The sequence below is a fragment of the Syzygium oleosum genome, unplaced genomic scaffold (genome assembly GCF_021117445.2).
Source record: "Syzygium oleosum isolate NSW1041296 unplaced genomic scaffold, Sole_v2.1 Sole_v2.04, whole genome shotgun sequence".
In the NCBI taxonomy this organism is placed as follows: Eukaryota; Viridiplantae; Streptophyta; class Magnoliopsida; order Myrtales; family Myrtaceae; genus Syzygium; species Syzygium oleosum.
In genome coordinates, this window is record NW_026607488.1 from 1,300,252 (window position 1) to 1,316,962 (window position 16,711).

The 16,711-nt window shown below is 38.1% G+C and overlaps 1 protein-coding gene across 1 annotated transcript; it reads right to left on the reverse strand.

Moving 5' to 3' along the window:
• Window positions 1-9,637: 9,637 nt before the first annotated feature.
• LOC130138012 (RING-H2 finger protein ATL52-like) lies at window positions 9,638-10,528 on the reverse strand. Its single transcript, XM_056310861.1, has one exon. It carries the CDS (start codon window positions 10,305-10,307, stop codon window positions 9,735-9,737), a length of 573 nt encoding a protein of 190 aa, XP_056166836.1. The 5' UTR covers window positions 10,308-10,528; the 3' UTR covers window positions 9,638-9,734.
• Between the last annotated feature and the right edge of the window lie 6,183 nt (window positions 10,529-16,711).

Below are 16,711 nucleotides of genomic sequence, written 5' to 3' on the forward strand. Positions count from 1 at the left end.
CAAAAATCCATTTTTTTAGAAATGGAATAAAAATAATAAAAAATCCGAAAAATTCATAAAAATCTTTAAAAAAATTCAGAAAATCCCAAAAAATTGAAAAATTCCAAAAAAAATCATGAAAATGTCGAGAAAATAAAAAAAATTAGATTTCGGGAAAATAGGAAATTTGTTGAATTTTTCAAAAAAATCAAGAAATCAAAAATTTTAAAACTTCATGAATTGCTTAGAATACTGTGGCCACCACTTTTAGTGAAATTTAAATTTTTAGGTGCCAAAAAAAATCAAAAAATCAAAAATTTCAAAACTTCACAAAATAGTTTAGAATACATGTGGCCACCCACTTTGAGTGAAATTTAAATTTTTAAGGTGCCCAAAAAAATTCAAAAACTCAAAAATTTCAAAACTTTACAGAATGGCTTAGAATATCTATGGCCACCCACTTTGAGTGAAATTTTAATTTTTGGAGGTGAAAAAAAAGCAAAAAATCAAAATTTTCAAAACTTCACAGAATGACTTAGAATACACGTGGCCATCCACTTTGAGTGAAATTTAAATTTTTTTAGATGAAAAAAAACATAAAAAATCAAAAATTTCAAAACTTCACAGAATGACTTACAATACCTTTAGCCACCCACTTTGAGTAAAATTTAATTTTTTTTAGATGAAAAAAAACATAAAAAATCAAAAATTTCAAAACTTCACAGAATGACTTACAATACCTTTAGCCACCCATTTTGAGTAAAATTTAATTTTTTTTAGATGCCCAAATGGTATTTTTGACTTTTTTTATTTTTTTGGTTCCTAAAGAAAATTAAATTTCACTCAAAGTGGATGGCCACATGTATTCTAAGCCACTGTGAAGTTTTGAAAATTTTTCTTTTTTGCTTATTTTTTTTTTTTTTCGACACCTAAAAAAATTAAATTTCACTCAAAGTGGGTAAGTATTCTAAGCAATTATGTGAAGTTTTTATTTTTTATTTTTTTCAGCACCTAAAAAAATTTAAATTTCGCTTAAAGTGGATGGCCACAGGTATTTTAAGCCATTTTGTGAAGTTTTTTATTTTTTATTTTTTTTATTTTTTTCGGCACCTAAAAATAAAATTTATTCAAAGTGGGTGTACGGTATTTTAAGCCATTCGTAAAGTTTTGAAATTTTTACTTTTTGCTTATTTTTATTTTTTTGGCATATAAAAAATAAAATTTCGCTCAAAGTGGGTGGCGCGGGTATTTTAAGCCATTCTGTAAAGTTTTGAAATTTTTACATTTTTGCTTATTTTTATTTTTTTTGGCATATAAAAAAATTTAAATTTCACTCAAAGTGGGTGGCCGGTATTTTAAGCTATTCGTGAAATTTTAAATTTTTTTTTTTTTTTTTTATTTTCACCTAAAAAATTTAAATTTCACTCAAAGTGGATGGCCACAAGTATTCTAAGCCATTTGTGAAGTTTTGAAATTTTTGATTTTTCTTTTTTTTTTTTTTCGGCACCTAAAAAAATAAAATTTATTTCAAATTGGGTGGCCGGTATTCTAAGATATTCTGTGAAGTTTTTAAATTTTAGAATTTTTATTTTTTTGGCAACTAAAAAAATTAAATTTTGCTCAAAGTGGGTGGCTATAGGTTTTCTAAGCCATTTTGTGAAATTTTGAAATTTTTTATTATTTTTATTATTTTTTTCGGTACCTAAAAAATTTAAATTTCATTTGAAAGTGGGTAGCCACGAGATTCTAAACCATTCTGTTAAGTTTTGAAATTTTTGATTTTTGCTTTTTTTCTCACCTCAAAGATCGTGACTTCCATATGAATATGTGTGTTGAAGAAAATGAATTCCTCGAAATGGTTCTCACTTTTGTTCCAGAAATGAAAAACCAACTTTTTTTGGTTCTCATTTACGGTTTAATCGATTTTGGAAGCAAACTTGTCGGAAATAGAAAAATGAAATTGCGTTATCAAAGCGGGTTTACGTCCAAAATTGATTACGGGAACAAAAACCGGTTCGGACGAGGAACGAATGGTTTTCATGCGGCCTAAGGTAGCGAATGATAACCATTCGTTCTGAATGAGTTTCGAACAGGAAATAGATTTTTCTATTTCGGTTCCGAGATGAAGTTACGAGAAAAAACCCGTTTGATAATGACAAAAATTTCTATTTCTAGACGAAACCCGTTTGATAACAAGACAAAATTTCTATTTCCGAAATAAAAACCTGTTTGATAAACAACAGAAAATTCTATTTCAGGAACAAAAATCCATTTTTTAGAAATGGAATAAAAATAATAAAAAATCCGAAAAATTCATAAAAATCTTTAAAAAAATTCAGAAAATCCCAAAAAATTGAAAAATTCCGGAAAAAATCATCAAAATGTCGAGAAAATAAAAAAAATTTAGATTTCGGGAAAATAGGAAATTTGTTAAATTTTTCAAAAAAATCAAGAAATCAAAAATTTCAAAATTTCACGAATTCTTAGAATACTGAGCACCCACTTTTAGTGAAATTTAAATTTTTTAGGTGCCCAAAAAAAAATCAAAAAATCAAAAATTTCAAAACTTCACAGAATAGTTTAGAATACATGTGGCCACCCACTTTGAGTGAAATTTAAATTTTTTAAGGTGCCCAAAAAAATTCAAAAACCCAAAAATTTCAAAACTTTATAGAATGGCCTAGAATACCTGTGGCCACCCACTTTGAGTGAAATTTTAATTTTTGTAGGTGAAAAAAAAGCAAAAAATAAAAAATTTCAAAACTTCACAGAATGACTTAGAATACATGTGGCCATCCACTTTGAGTGAAATTTTAATTTTTTTAGGTGAAAAAAAACATAAAAAATCAAAATTTTCAAAACTTCACAGAATGACTTACAATACCTCTAGCCACTCACTTTGAGTAAAATTTAATTTTTTTTAGATGCCCAAATGGTATTTTTTATTTTTTTTATTCTTTTTGGTTCCTAAAGAAAATTAAATTTCACTCAAAGTGGATGGTACATGTATTCTAAGCCACTCTGTGAAGTTTTGAAAATTTTTCTTTTTTGCTTATTTTTATTTTTTTTTCGACACCTAAAAAAAATTAAATTTCACTCAAAGTGGGTGGCCACAGGTATTCTAAGCAATTATGTGAAGTTTTTTTTTTTTATTTTTTTGGCACCTAAAAAATTTAAATTTCGCTTAAAGTGGATGGCGTATTATTAAGCCATTTTGTGAAGTTTTGAAATTTTTCTTTTTTTATTTTTTCGCCACCTAAAAAAATAAATTTCGCTTAAAGTGGGTGGCCACAGGTATTTTAAGCCATTCGTAAAGTTTTGAAATTTTACTTTTTTGCTTATTTTTTTTTTTTTTGGCATATAAAAAATTTAAATTTCATTTCAAAGTGGGTGGCCATAGGTATTTTAAGCTATTCTGAAATTTTTTATTTTTTATTTTTTTATTTTTTTTGGCACCTAAAAAATTTAAATTTCACTCAAAGTGGATGGCCACAAGTATTCTAAGCCATTCTGTGAAGTTTTGAAATTTTTGATTTTTTGCTTTTTTTAAATTTTTCGGCACCTAAAAAAATAAAATTTCGCTCAATTGGGTGGCCACGGTATTAAGATATTCTGTGAAGTTTTTAAATTTTAGAATTTTTTTTTTTTGGCAACTAAAAAATTAAATTTTGCTCAAGGTTTTTCTAAGACATTTTGTGAAATTTTGAAATTTTTATTTTTATTTTTTTTTTCGGTACCTAAAAAATTTAAATTTCACTTGAAAGTGGTAGCCTATGATTCTAAACCATTATGTTAAGTTTTGAAATTTTTGATTTTTTTTTTTTTTCTCACCTCAAAGATCGTGACTTCCATATGAATATGTATGTTGAAGAAAATGAATTCCTCGAAATGGTTCTCACTTTTGTTCCGGAAATGAAAAATCAACTTTTTTGGGTTCTCATTTCGGTTTGAATCAGTTTTGGAAGCAAACTTGTCAGGAAATAGAAAAATGAAATTGCGTTACCAAATAGGTTTACGGTCCAAAGCGATTGCGAACAAAAAACCAGGTTAAGACGGAACGGAATGGTTTTCATGCAGACCTAAGTCTATGGAAAATGACTTCCGCTTTTTCAAAAGCGGAAATCATTTTCCGAAACTTCTTCAAAAGCGGAAATCATTTTCCGGAGTTTCTTCTTCTTCTTCTTGACTAAGGTCGTATGGCCACCGGCCTGCCGGCCGCCGCCCGGTCGCCGGCCGCCGCCTCCCGGCCGCCGCCGCCCGCCGCCGCCGATCGCCGGCGAAAAATATTTTCCGAAATTTTTTTATATTGGTCGCCGAACACCGGAAAATTATGTTCCTGGAAAACATTTTCCAGGAAAATGACTTCCGGAAAAATATTTTCCAAAAGGAGAATATTTTCCGCCAAACGAACGGAGCCTTAAAAGTCTTAAAACTTATCAGGAAAGTACAATTGGGTAAAACTTTTGAAAAATGCGATTTAGTCCTAAAACTTGTTACTAAAGTACAATCAAGTTCTAAAATTTTTAAAAAGTGCAATCAAGTCCTAACTTATCACGGATGTGCAATTAAGTCCTAAAATTTATTACAAAAGTGCAATGAAGTCTTAAAATTTTCAAAAAGTGCAATCAATGGAAGGACTTGATTGAATCAATTTGACAAATTTTAAGACTTGTTTGCTTCGTGACAAGTTTTAGAACTTGTTTGTACTTTTTGAAATTTTTAGGATTCAATTGCACTTTTCTGACAAGTTTTAGGACTTAATTACATATTATGAAAGTTTTATGACTCAACTATACTTTCGTGACAAGTTTTAGGATTTTGAATACACTTATCCAAAAAAAAACCTAATTAATGAAAATAATAATTATTAATTTAACTTTATTGCAAATTTTTTTGTTTTTGTTTTTGTTTTTATTGCGCAATTTAAAAAAATATATCATGAGAGAAGGATTTGGGTGTGGGGCGGTCCAGCAAGTGTTCAGCTGGTGCTTTCTGTATGACGTGGCACTTGGGTTGGGGTTGGGTTTAGAGCAGCTGACGTGGCGTGGGACTTCGATGGGTTTGCTTTTTGTGTTCTTTTAACCGAGATGGGATGAATCTGGCCAAAAAAAAGTAAAATCAAGATTGAAATCAAACGGGTCTAGAGGATGAATGCGTGACCTAAGCGCCTATGCACATATTCAAGCAAGCATGCACAACCAATAGTAGAATATATTGAAACAAGTCTTCTTCTGACTGTGATGGTATATATGTAATATGTGTTTGATTGATGATTTCTATGTATTGACGACATATGTTACTTCAATGATCAAATCGATCAAGGTCAAAAAATTCATGATAGTTATACTTTTGTGATATGCAAGAGTCTCACATGTGAAGAAAGAGTCTATGTTGGTGGTTTATTAATAAGATCTACCGCTAAGTGGGTCGTCACCGTGTGTTGACACATGAACGCTCCTTACTGAGAGGCTTGATCGATGTGAAATGGATTCAGTGATTAGACATTGTATGAGAGCAAAACACGTCCTTCAATAAATTGTGTGATTCATGGACAAATTAAGCACTTGTTTAATCCCATAAGCAGGTGGTGGGGAAGGAGGACATCAAGGTGGATCTTAATTAAAATAGGTTGTATGTCTCTTTGCGTTTATTCAATACCATTATAATTGTCCGGCTCATTTCATATTCACACGAGGTGATGACCTGGCAAAATTTCACGCATCCCAATGGGGGATTTGGGGTCCCCCTTGCGTTTAATCTCTCATGTCAAATCGCAAGTTCATAAATATCTTTCATTTTCAGTCTAGCCCCAATCGAAACCAAACCAAGGTTTACATTATTGCCCAGCTTATGCAATCACAAGATTACTGCTATTGACTCACTAAGTCCAATTTTGGATAATGATATTAGGAGTGTGCAAAAAAACTGGAAATCACCCGGAACCAGATCGGACCAGCTTAGAACCGGTGGCTCCTAAGGGAACCGATCCGGTTCCCAGTTCCAAATTATTGGAACCGGTGGGTACTGGTCCGGTTCTCGGTTCCAGGTGTGGGACCGCCCACCCACCCACCCGAACCGGATCAGTAATATAATATTATATATTATATATTATTTTTAATTTAAAAAAAGAAAGAAAAATCCTCAATCCCTAAATGTGAAACTCACTCAATACTCTCACTCTCTCACTCTTATCGGTTGATGCCCAGACTAAGCAAAAGCCCATGCTTTCTTGATAGTAATCGGCAAAGGTGGGATAATAACATATAGAAAAACTTTGACAGAATGGTAAGTGAGTTGTCCATCTCTCTCTTTTCTCATTTAACTTTATTTACCCACAGGTCTTTCAAATCTTTATGTTCACTTTAATATCCGCATAAACAAGGCCACATGTGAATACTGTTCAATACCATAGAAATGATGCTACACCGCATCAATTACCCCAAATCGATAAAAACCATAGTAGTATGAACATATTGATGATGTATAATTTTAATTATTCCAAAATCATTTCTTCCCGTTGCGTAATTCTTTGTTGCATATTACAATGCCGACATGTGAAGCTTGGTAGGACCGGTTCCATGGATCCACCCGGGAACCGGACCGCCGGTCCTAATTTTTAAGAACGGGTGGTTCCCGATTCTAATTTTTAAGAACCGGTCTTTAGTGGGCGGTTCTCGGTTCTAGGGTGGGAACCGTCCACCCGGACCATGCACACCCCTAAATGATATGTACGTTCTATGAAGTATGGGCAGGGCCGTTAGGCCTAGTCCCTCCTATAAGTTGGATAATCTTTTTAAAGTTTATTGAAATTTCAATAAAGGTTTCAAATATTTCGAAAATAAAACAAAGTTACTTTTTTTTTTAGTAAAAAAAGAAGGCACCTTAAAAGAAATGGGAAACTTCCAATGGACCTTTGAGGATTTCTTTTGCAATTAACCCTCCTTTTTTATTTCTAAAAGTATTAGATTATCGCACTCTGCATTTTTCTTTTGGGATAATTACCAAAAAAGTCATAAACCTATTATAGAGATACCAATTGAGTCTTAAATTTTTCAATTTGGCAAATTTAGTTCTAAATCTTTGACGATTTGTCAATGCAATCCTTTTAGCCAATTCTGACTGGAAATCGCTGACGTGGACACCGACTATTCTATGTGGCATGACCATCCCTAGTGTTGACGTGGACAAATTTTACAATTTTTTTTTAGAATTTTATGCATTTTTTATAATTTTTTATAATTTTTTTTATTCTTGTAATTTTCTTTCTTTCTATTCATTTTTTTCCTACTAAGTCTGATGAGCAAAAGAAAGAAAGAACGAAAGAAAATAAAATAAATATTTTATAAATAATTGATAAAATCTAAAAGATATGTAAAAATTGTCCATGTCAGTGTAGTCGTGCTACGTAAGATAGCCAACATCCATATCAGCAATTTCCGATCAAAATTAGTCGAAAGGATTACATTTACTAAATCATCAAAATGTTTAGGACTAAATTGCCCAAATTGCCCAAATTGTAAAGTTTTAGGAATGAATTGCCGGGATCCCGGGTACCTGGGCTGTAGTGCACAAAGTTTGAATGCAAAACCCCGATGTTTGGGCCTAGGACTGAGTCCGCAGAGGTCGGGCCGGGGACCCTATTGGGTCGGGAACCCTAGTGACCAGGGTCCCTGGCGGTTGGGCTCAAGTCATCGACACTCGAGCCTTGGTCTATCGAGGCTAGGCCCAATAGGCTAGTGTCCTAGCCTAAGTCCCCAACGACCAGGCCTAAGTCCTCGGTGCCCGAGCCTGGGACCACATAGGCCGAGCCCGAGTCCATCAAGGCCTGGCTCAGGACCTTGGTGCCCATGTAGGGTCCTCGGCGCCCATGCTCAACACCCAAGTCTTTGTGCCCGTTTCTCTCGCGCCTGAGGTTAGGTCTATTGAGACCGAAGTCGAGGACCTTAGTGCTTGTGCCTTGGTCCATAGAGGCCTGGCCCTGGTTCATCGAGGTTGGGCTTGGGACCCCGGTGCTCATTTTCAAGTCCTTAGCGCCCAGGCTTGGGTACGCAGAAGCCGAGCTCAAGATCCAATTGCTCGTGTCCCGATCCCCGATGCATGTACCCGAGTCCGAGACTACGATAATCATGCCTGGTCACCGAGACCCGACCCTGACATCAATGGATACCGGCCTAGATCCAGGCACCAAGGTCCCAGGCTCGAGCACGGGCATTGGGGACCCAAGCTCAAGTGCCAGGGACCTAGGTACGACCTTTGTGAACCATGGCTTGGATGCTTAGGACCTGAGCTTGAGCTTTAGCGATCGAAGTACTGGGGCCATGCGTTTAACCTTTGTAGACCCGGGCTCGAGCACTAGGGCATCAGGCATGGGCATGGGCACCGGGGCCTTGGGCCTAGCCTCGATAGACCCAAGTCCAGGCACTGGCACTAGGGTCCTGGGCCCGGCCTTGATGGATCTGGGCGTGAGTGTCAGGGACTTGGGCAAGTACTCTGGGGTCGCGTATCCAACCTTGGTGGATTCGGGCCTAGCAATGGGGGACCCAAGCAAGTACATTGGGGTTGCACGCCCATGATGGGGACTTGAGAACGAGCGTTAGAATTTACGTGCCCAACGGCAAAGTTTCTAGTCCAAACATCGATATATAGTCATATTTTGGAAAATAATTTTCGATTTTATAAAAAGGAAATCATTTTTCTAAATTTAAGCATAAATTTTTTGTTGACTCATTTTCCTAAGCAATTTAACCATTGAAAAATGAGAAAAAATATTTTTTGCGAACAAACGGAGCCTAAGTATTGTAATAGAGTAAGAGTAGCTTGGTCAATGATTTATCGAGCTTAGGTTTTTAGTTTATCTGTTAAGTAAGTCTAAAAAATGTTCCAAACTCTGTTATAATTGGAATAGTAATGTACATTTGCTATATAGCCAACCTAAAGACGATTGCAGATAAAATAAAATAAAAAATCCTTAAGACGATATAGAAATAAAATAATGAGAACATATCGAGTTTGGGATATCGGATTTCCTACCTATAAAATCCCAAATCCATCTCAAACCTTATAAGGATTTTGACAATAGATCCCAAACCCATCTCACTACTCAAAATTCAAAACACGTTTACATTCCATGAGGGTTTGGATGGATTGGGTATCCGATTACACCCGCGCCATTTCCATCCCTAACTTTCGTGTGGATCATTCATTAGATATAAAAATGTTAGAAAATTGTCACGACTAACTTGTAGATCCGAGAGACAAAGGTTAAAGAAATGTACATAGTTCAATTCATCGGTTTCAAAAGAGGCGTCTAATCAAACAAAAGTTGAAATGATTGATTCATTGGGAGAGACATGCTTATACTTCCGGTACCATAATCCTATTTTTTTTCAATTTCCATTGTTTCTTGGGAGGGAGGTGAAAGTGAAATTTTACCAATTTTGTATGTTTAGGCCGACGGCCCAATCATTTCGTTATTCATTTCCTCAGCAACAAATTTAGCCATTTGCAAAAAAACATTTGAAATTTACTTTTAATTACATATAAAAACTTACCCAACTTGTCACAAATAATGTTCTTTCAATTTTCTTCGTAATCATCGTTCTAAGTTTTAACCCACATCTGATTCCCATCGACGGCTAGAAAAGGACCCACAGCCGAATATCAACAACGTTTTATCATTCATTGAGTGAAAAAGAACAAAAATTTCATTTTCTACAATGGAAAGAAAAAACAAAACCTACAAAAATACAAGGACCTCAAACTGACACTCCCGACTCCAACAGCCCTTCCCGGGAATTCTCCGGCGTGCTCTCCGGCGGCAGCTGCGGTGGCAGCGGCTGCAACCGGGGCTGCAGCGACGGTGGGTGCGCCGGCGAGCGGCAGAGCGGGCAATCGGAGTGAGAGTACAACCACATATCAATGCACGACACATGAAACGAATGCTTACACCGCGGCAATTGCCTCACTTCCTCGCCCTCCTCAAAAACCGATAAGCAGACCGTGCACTCATACTCGCTCCCGGGCTCCTGAGCCGCCGCCGCTGCATCCTTCTTGTACTTGAAGCTCGACAACAGGTTCCGGTTAGGGTTCTCGAAGCTCCGGCTCGCCGACACGAGCTCGACAAACCGCTCGGCCCTCCGGCCGGACCGGTAGCGGCTGGTGCACCACTTGATGATGATGAGGTTGTACAAGGCCAGCACGAGGGCGGCTGTCCCCACCACGACTAGCCCGTAGTACAGCATCGGCAAATTGGACTTCAACGGTGGGGGCGGCGGCACCAGCAGTTGAGGGGGCGGCGGCAGTGTGTAGGGAGGTTGGACATCCGGCATGGTGGTTGGGGGTAGGAAGGGATTCCTGCTATGACGACGATGTATGAAGAGCTTATAAGAGTGCCAAGCGGGGTGTAGATTAAACTATAGAGGGGGATTACATTTGTTTATCGCGTAGCTGATGTTGGTAGCTAATGAACTTTGGTAGCTAATCTGAAAGCCGTGGTGGTTGTGGCATCGCAGGAGGAGGAGGAGGAGATTACAATCTATTGGCTGAACGAGCGAGGACAAAGAAGGGTACAATCACTAGACGGTGATGAACATTGCTATGCTTTGCTATGTGTGACTTTGCTATGATTGAGCCTCTCTCTCTCTCTCTCTCTCTCTCTTCAAATTTTTTTTTTCTTATTTGATGTGACTTTTGCCAATGATCCAATCAAGCAAGTGATCTGGAAGCTCACCCATATCGATACTATCTGGTACAGCGAGCTGTGGATAAATGTCATTGCGTGAGGACAATCTTGTTTTCAAATCGCAATATACAATCAACAAATCGAGAATCTTCTTCTTGTACCCTTTGCATATGCGGTAAAAAATGGAATTTATCTTAAGGGGACGGTGAAAGATGGCTTTGAGATAGCATACTTCCTTATCGGCTACGGCACGTGTCGTGTCGATAAGAGTTTTTGGCCCGAGAGTTCAGATAATTAGAATTTAGAGATATATTTGTTGATTCTTATATGACACATAAATATCTATGAAAATAATGATTGACTTGATTTATCACGTCAATAAGATGAAGTAGATCGTGCGAAGTATCTTGGAATTGCCAAAAACCGGACCACATACACTTGAAGAATTTCTAAAGATATAAAATCAGTTTGCATGTTACAGCGAAGCTTCTTGTTGGTCGAATGTCATATACCAAGCCGGCTAACAAAAAATGACGGGGTTGGTCTTTCGGAATTGAATAATTAGTCGATCATTGGAATTTTAGCTTAAACATTAGTCCTATGCAATTATTTTCTTGTCATTTTGCAACAACTTGCGCACATGCTCGAAATCGAGCTTATCTGATCAAAGCACAAAGGTGAAGGTTGGCTGTTGCCACGTAGGTCAATTGAGTATGTCATTAATGCCTTAATGACGGGTTAATTATATTAAAGCACAAAGTGACAGATTTCAAATCGCGAGAGGCCGTGAAGCTAATCAAGTACACCGCAGTACTCTAATATGGACGGCGGTCGGCCATAATTATTTGCATGCTACATAAACCTACGACAGTGACGTCACCGAATTTCATTCATGCATGCAATTACAAGAGAGAACAAAGCATATTATACACGAGTCGACGTTAACGCAAAGACTTTATAGATGCGACATAAGGTCGCTCTTTTGTGTTAGTTTTCCCCAGAAAAGAACGTCCTTATTAGCGTATTAATAGATGAGCTAATGATTAGTTAAGCCTTATACAATGCTGGAAATAGGTTGACCATGTATGATAAGGCGAGAGAGAGGGGGGAGTGAATCATTCGATGTTACAGGCGAATATTCTCTCCTTCAAGCATGTGAGGCAAAGGAGCACCGATAGGTTCTCCGAAAAGTAAGGCCGAAAATTCGATCCGACGACACTCGCAGTTGTTATATGTGAGGTACATAAAAATTGGTAAAGATAGGAACAGTTGGTAATTGAACGAAAAATAAACTTGGTAAGTAATTCAAATAAAAGTTGGCAAGTTAAAAGTAGTGAGTAATTTAATAAAAAAAAGGTTATCAAGTCACTTTAATTAAAGCCGGTAATTTCTTAAAAAAAGTTGGTAAGTATAAGGTATTCCTAAGAAATACAAATAAAAGTTTGTAAACACTAAGAAAAGTTGTCAAATTAAAAACAATCAAATACATGTCGAGAAGTAATTCAAACGAAAGTTGATGAGTTTGTCGCTAAATCCTGTTTTCTGCTTTTACTAGGTTTATCGACGAGGAGGACCTCTTGGGCTTTCAAGAAGAAGGAACGCGTCGAGAAATTCATCTCTTTGTTTCCCAAAGTGGCAAAAGCTCGGAAGATCAAGAGGATGTTATTCAAGAAATGGCCAGTTCTATATCTCTCTCTCCAAATTCGGCCACACTCCTCTAAAACCCTAATTTCTCCGTCGGCAACCCTCTCTCTCCCAAAACAACTCTCATTTAAAGAAACCTCACCTGCAGGCTTTCAGCTTCAGAGGCTCTCAGCCTCAATTTCTGAAGCTGAGAGCTTGTTTTGCTATGCTTTTCTTTTTTAAGCCTTGATCTCCTATTTTTTTTCTCTCTTAATCTAGTTTGGGTGTCTTCCTTCACCTTGTTTGGTGTTTTCTTTTGCTCGTTGTTGTTGTTTTTCTTCACTCGTCGTGGTGAATAAATCTACTTGTAGCTAAAAATTTGTGAAACGTCGACACACAATCCAACCAGCAGGATGTTTGCAACGCGAGTCTATGACTTCTCTAAGATTGAACGAAAGCTCTCATCTCCCGATTTAGGTGTAGATCTAAATCTGGTCGCTTTTCTTTCTCGATCTAAATTTAGATCTTGGAGTTTCTTAATGCGTTTGGTTTGTGGTGGTTCAACATGTTGTTGTTGTCATTGTCTCCATATGGCGATGGTGCCGAGGACGCCGAACCTAGGTGCGCTGCAAGCCATAGTTTATGGAGGGGAAGATCTAAACGTGTGCCTATTAGTGACGGTTTCGGTAATCAGCTGTCAAGCTGATGTTGTGATAGATGTGGTCTTTCGGGATGAGAGCTTCAAGCTTTACTATTTTGTTTTTTGTTTTTTTATTTTTTATTTTACAGCTCTTTTGGGATTTGCTTTGCTTAGAAGTTGTTTATGTTTATATGATGTTTGATTATAACCAACGAATGAAATTTTCTTTTGATAAAGAAAAAAAAGAGATGGCTAGTAAGTGCCTATTGTATCGCTTAGGTTTTGACTAATGTAGAGCATCGCTTCCAAAACAAATATTCTATGCAGCTTGTACCAAACTGAAATTGAGGAGACTTTTTGTGCTGAAAGAACTGGAAATCATTAAGGACATGATCTGAATTATATAGTTTACGTCTGCAGGTGAATGTCAGTCTTGACTGGAAATCATTCACTCGCGCCTTAAAGGATGCGAATGCGGCCATCGAGGACCTGAACAACCTAGCTTCAGCAGTTTTGCGGTCATCATTCTGTGGTTGCTTCTGACAAAATTCTTGACGATCGCGAGTGCTCATTTTCATTTCGTCTCAGCTTTTGGTTTACACATTCATTAATGGGACGCTGCCGAAGACTTGTTCGGAGCAGTCATGTTTGTATTTGCGATGCATCCGTTCGATGTGAAAGAACGCTGTGTGGTCGATGGGGTAGAGGTGAATGAACAAGCCTATATGACTCTGCAGGACTGGTTTGTACAGATTCCACATTGGTCTTGACTTATTGATTCATCATAGATGGAGGTTGAAGAGATGAATATCCTAACAACTATCTTCTTGGGAAACAGCGGTGAAAAGATATATTGCTCGAATGCCGTTGTGATCTGTAAACCCATCGGCAATTTCAACTGGAGCCTGGACAGAAGCGACTCCGTGGAGTTCACGGTCGATTTCTCTCCACTTCAAAGAAGAGCCCTGAAGATTTGCAAGATAAAGTAAAACAGTACGCCATATGCTACTCCTGAATCTGCCTTTTCAGGCATTAAATGTCTCGCCTCGCACTTTGTAAGTGTAAATACAAAACTCTGTGTATAGTTAAGTTTTCCATTTGTGGTTATAATGATGAGCTTATTGGCTTATGCATCAGATGAACTCAAACCCATCATAAACATCCTCTGCTTTTGGCTTTTGAAGCTGTTGCTTGGAGTTTCGGAAATTCCGGTCCATGCGCGCGCGCTTTCATTTGAGAACTGCCTGAGTATTTTACAAGGTGCAAGTATTGATTGATTAAGCCTTCAGGTACTTGGACAGCAAGCCGAAACACTGGCATCCGGATCCCGGTGTTGTTAATAAGGAGATTGCGGACGTTGGCAACTTGAAGGTCTTGAAGGTGGGCTCTCCACGTCTATCATGTTGAGAGTAAAGGTCCGTTTGAAAATTTGGCTCTAGGTCAAGATAGTGAAGTGAAGAAGGCAATGGAGACTCTGACCGAAAACAAGTGTGGGACTCGACGGAGCTCTTGCCAATCATGGCATCGTAGAGACTGTTTCCCGGACTGGGCCAAAAAACGGGACGGGCCGCAGCCCAAGAGCGAGCCGGCCCGAAACTGACACCACGGCCCATGGGGGGCACAACCGTAATTTCGGAGGAGCGAAAACCCTAATCCTCGGTGACCGAAAGCATATAAGAACGGAGCAGAGCCCTCTCACATAATCTTCTTCTTCCTCTCTCCTTTTCTATTTTTCTGTTCTCGTGTGTCCGTGTGTGTAGTGATGATGGAGGGCTATCAGATGAATCTTACAGAGTATAAAGATATGGCTATGGTCATGAGGTTTTCTATTGATCTGGTTCTTGTGTAGTTTCATTTCTTCATTACTTTGTTCTTTCTCATATCACAGGATGAATTTCCAAGATGCCACCAAAAGGACCAAAGCTCGTGCTGGAGCTGAAGAAAATTTTCGTAGAACTCTGTCTCAAGTAATGCGTGCTTCCTCAGTAAGTTCGTCTCAGTTAAACGGGATCGGCAGCCGCCACAGTGCACAGTTTTGACGACTCCAGGAGTATCGCGTTCCTAGTAATCTGCAAGTATGTGAGGATGAGACTTCATTTCTGCCTTTTTTCTGCTCCTTTCAATTTTTTTGGCTAAGAAAGTGCGTGACTATTTATTTTTATTATTTTTTGATGACCCGGGAACCGCCGTACAGCCGACAGCCGGCGACGTAAACCCGGGATGACACTAGCGTAGGACCCACTACCACGGCGCCACACTTAAGAATCCTTAACGACTACGCTGGGATATGAACTCCCCACCCTTCGTGAGGGGCAGAGAGCGCGAACCAACGCAGCCGTTGCGGGTGGTGGTAGAAAGTGTGTGACTATGTTCTTTGCTTGATCATAAATTACCTTGCATGAGAATTACAATGTACCTCTATATATAGACTGAGAGTCTCCAATAACAGAGGATCGAATAAAGCGGAGAGTGACCAGATTTCGCTATATTTTTGCTCTGATCATTTAATTCTGTTTTAGTTTTCTCCTTAGCTGGTCAATCTTTTAAGCTCTTAGTGACCAGCAAACGTGCACATGCTTTGCGTGATTGGCATTCAAAAGACGGAAAAGTAGGTTTGGGACCCTTGTTGCGGTCGTTGTAAGGGCAGCGACCCCCGTCAAACCACTGCCGAGAGCCTGTTGCCCTCGCCTGGAGCAGGCAAGGTACTTGTGCCCTCGCTTAATGGTGGTGATCTGTATCGCTGCCACTACTCAAGGAGGGCTAGCTGACCCTCAGTGGTGGTGGCGAGCTGCATCACCACTGCCGCCACTTAGCGAGGGCCCTCGCCCGCCCCCCTCACCTAATCGAGGGCTGTTGACCCTCATTGGTTGTGGCGACCCGATCTGATAAGAGCGAGGAGTGATTGCCGGAGCGAGAGCTTAGATAAAGAGCGGCTCTCGGTAATTTCTAGGATGGCAAAGAGGGTATAAATGAGCCGAATTGCATACCGAATAGAGAGAGAGTGTTCTTGAATTACATATGTGAAACTAAAATTAATTCACAAAGATATGCATTTTGCCTTAACGGCAACTTCACTCTCTCTCTCTCATCTATTTTTTATTTGATGGCTTCTGCATATAATCCAATCAAGCAATTGATCTGGCAGCAAGTTGTGGACAAATGTCAACGACATGAGGACAAATTTGTTTTCAAATCACAATATATAATCCAAAATTGAAATCTTCTCGGAGAAGATTATACCATTTGCATATGCCGTAAGAAATGGAATTTATCTTAACGAGATGGTTAAAGATAGCTCCGAGCAGCATTACTTCCATATTGAGCTTGACACGTGTCACCATGATGAGAGTTTTTGGCTAGAGAGTTAAGGTAATTATAGTTTAAGAATATATTTGTTGATTCTTATATGACACATAATTATCTATCGACAAAATGATCGGCTTGATTTATCGCATCGATAAAAAGAAAGCGATCATGTTAGATATCTTGAAATCGCAAAAAACTGGAGTTGAACTAATAATATTTACACTTAAAGAACCCCTGAAAATTAGTTTGCATGTTAAGCTGAAGCTTCTAATTAGTCGGACATTATTTACTAAGCCAGCTTACAAAATTTGACGGGGTCTTTTGGAATTAAATCATTAGTCGATCGTTGGGATTTTTTCTAGCTTAACCATTAGTCCTATACAATTATTTTCTTGTCATTTTGCAACAACTTGCGCACATGCTCGAATTCGAGTTCATCTGATCAAAGCACAAGGTGAAGGTTGGCTATTGCCACGTAGCTT

Excerpts from the sequence above, each read along its gene's own strand:
- LOC130138012 (XM_056310861.1), bottom strand. The coding sequence starts at position 10,307 with ATGCCGGATGTCCAACCTCCCTACACACTGCCGCCGCCCCCTCAACTG.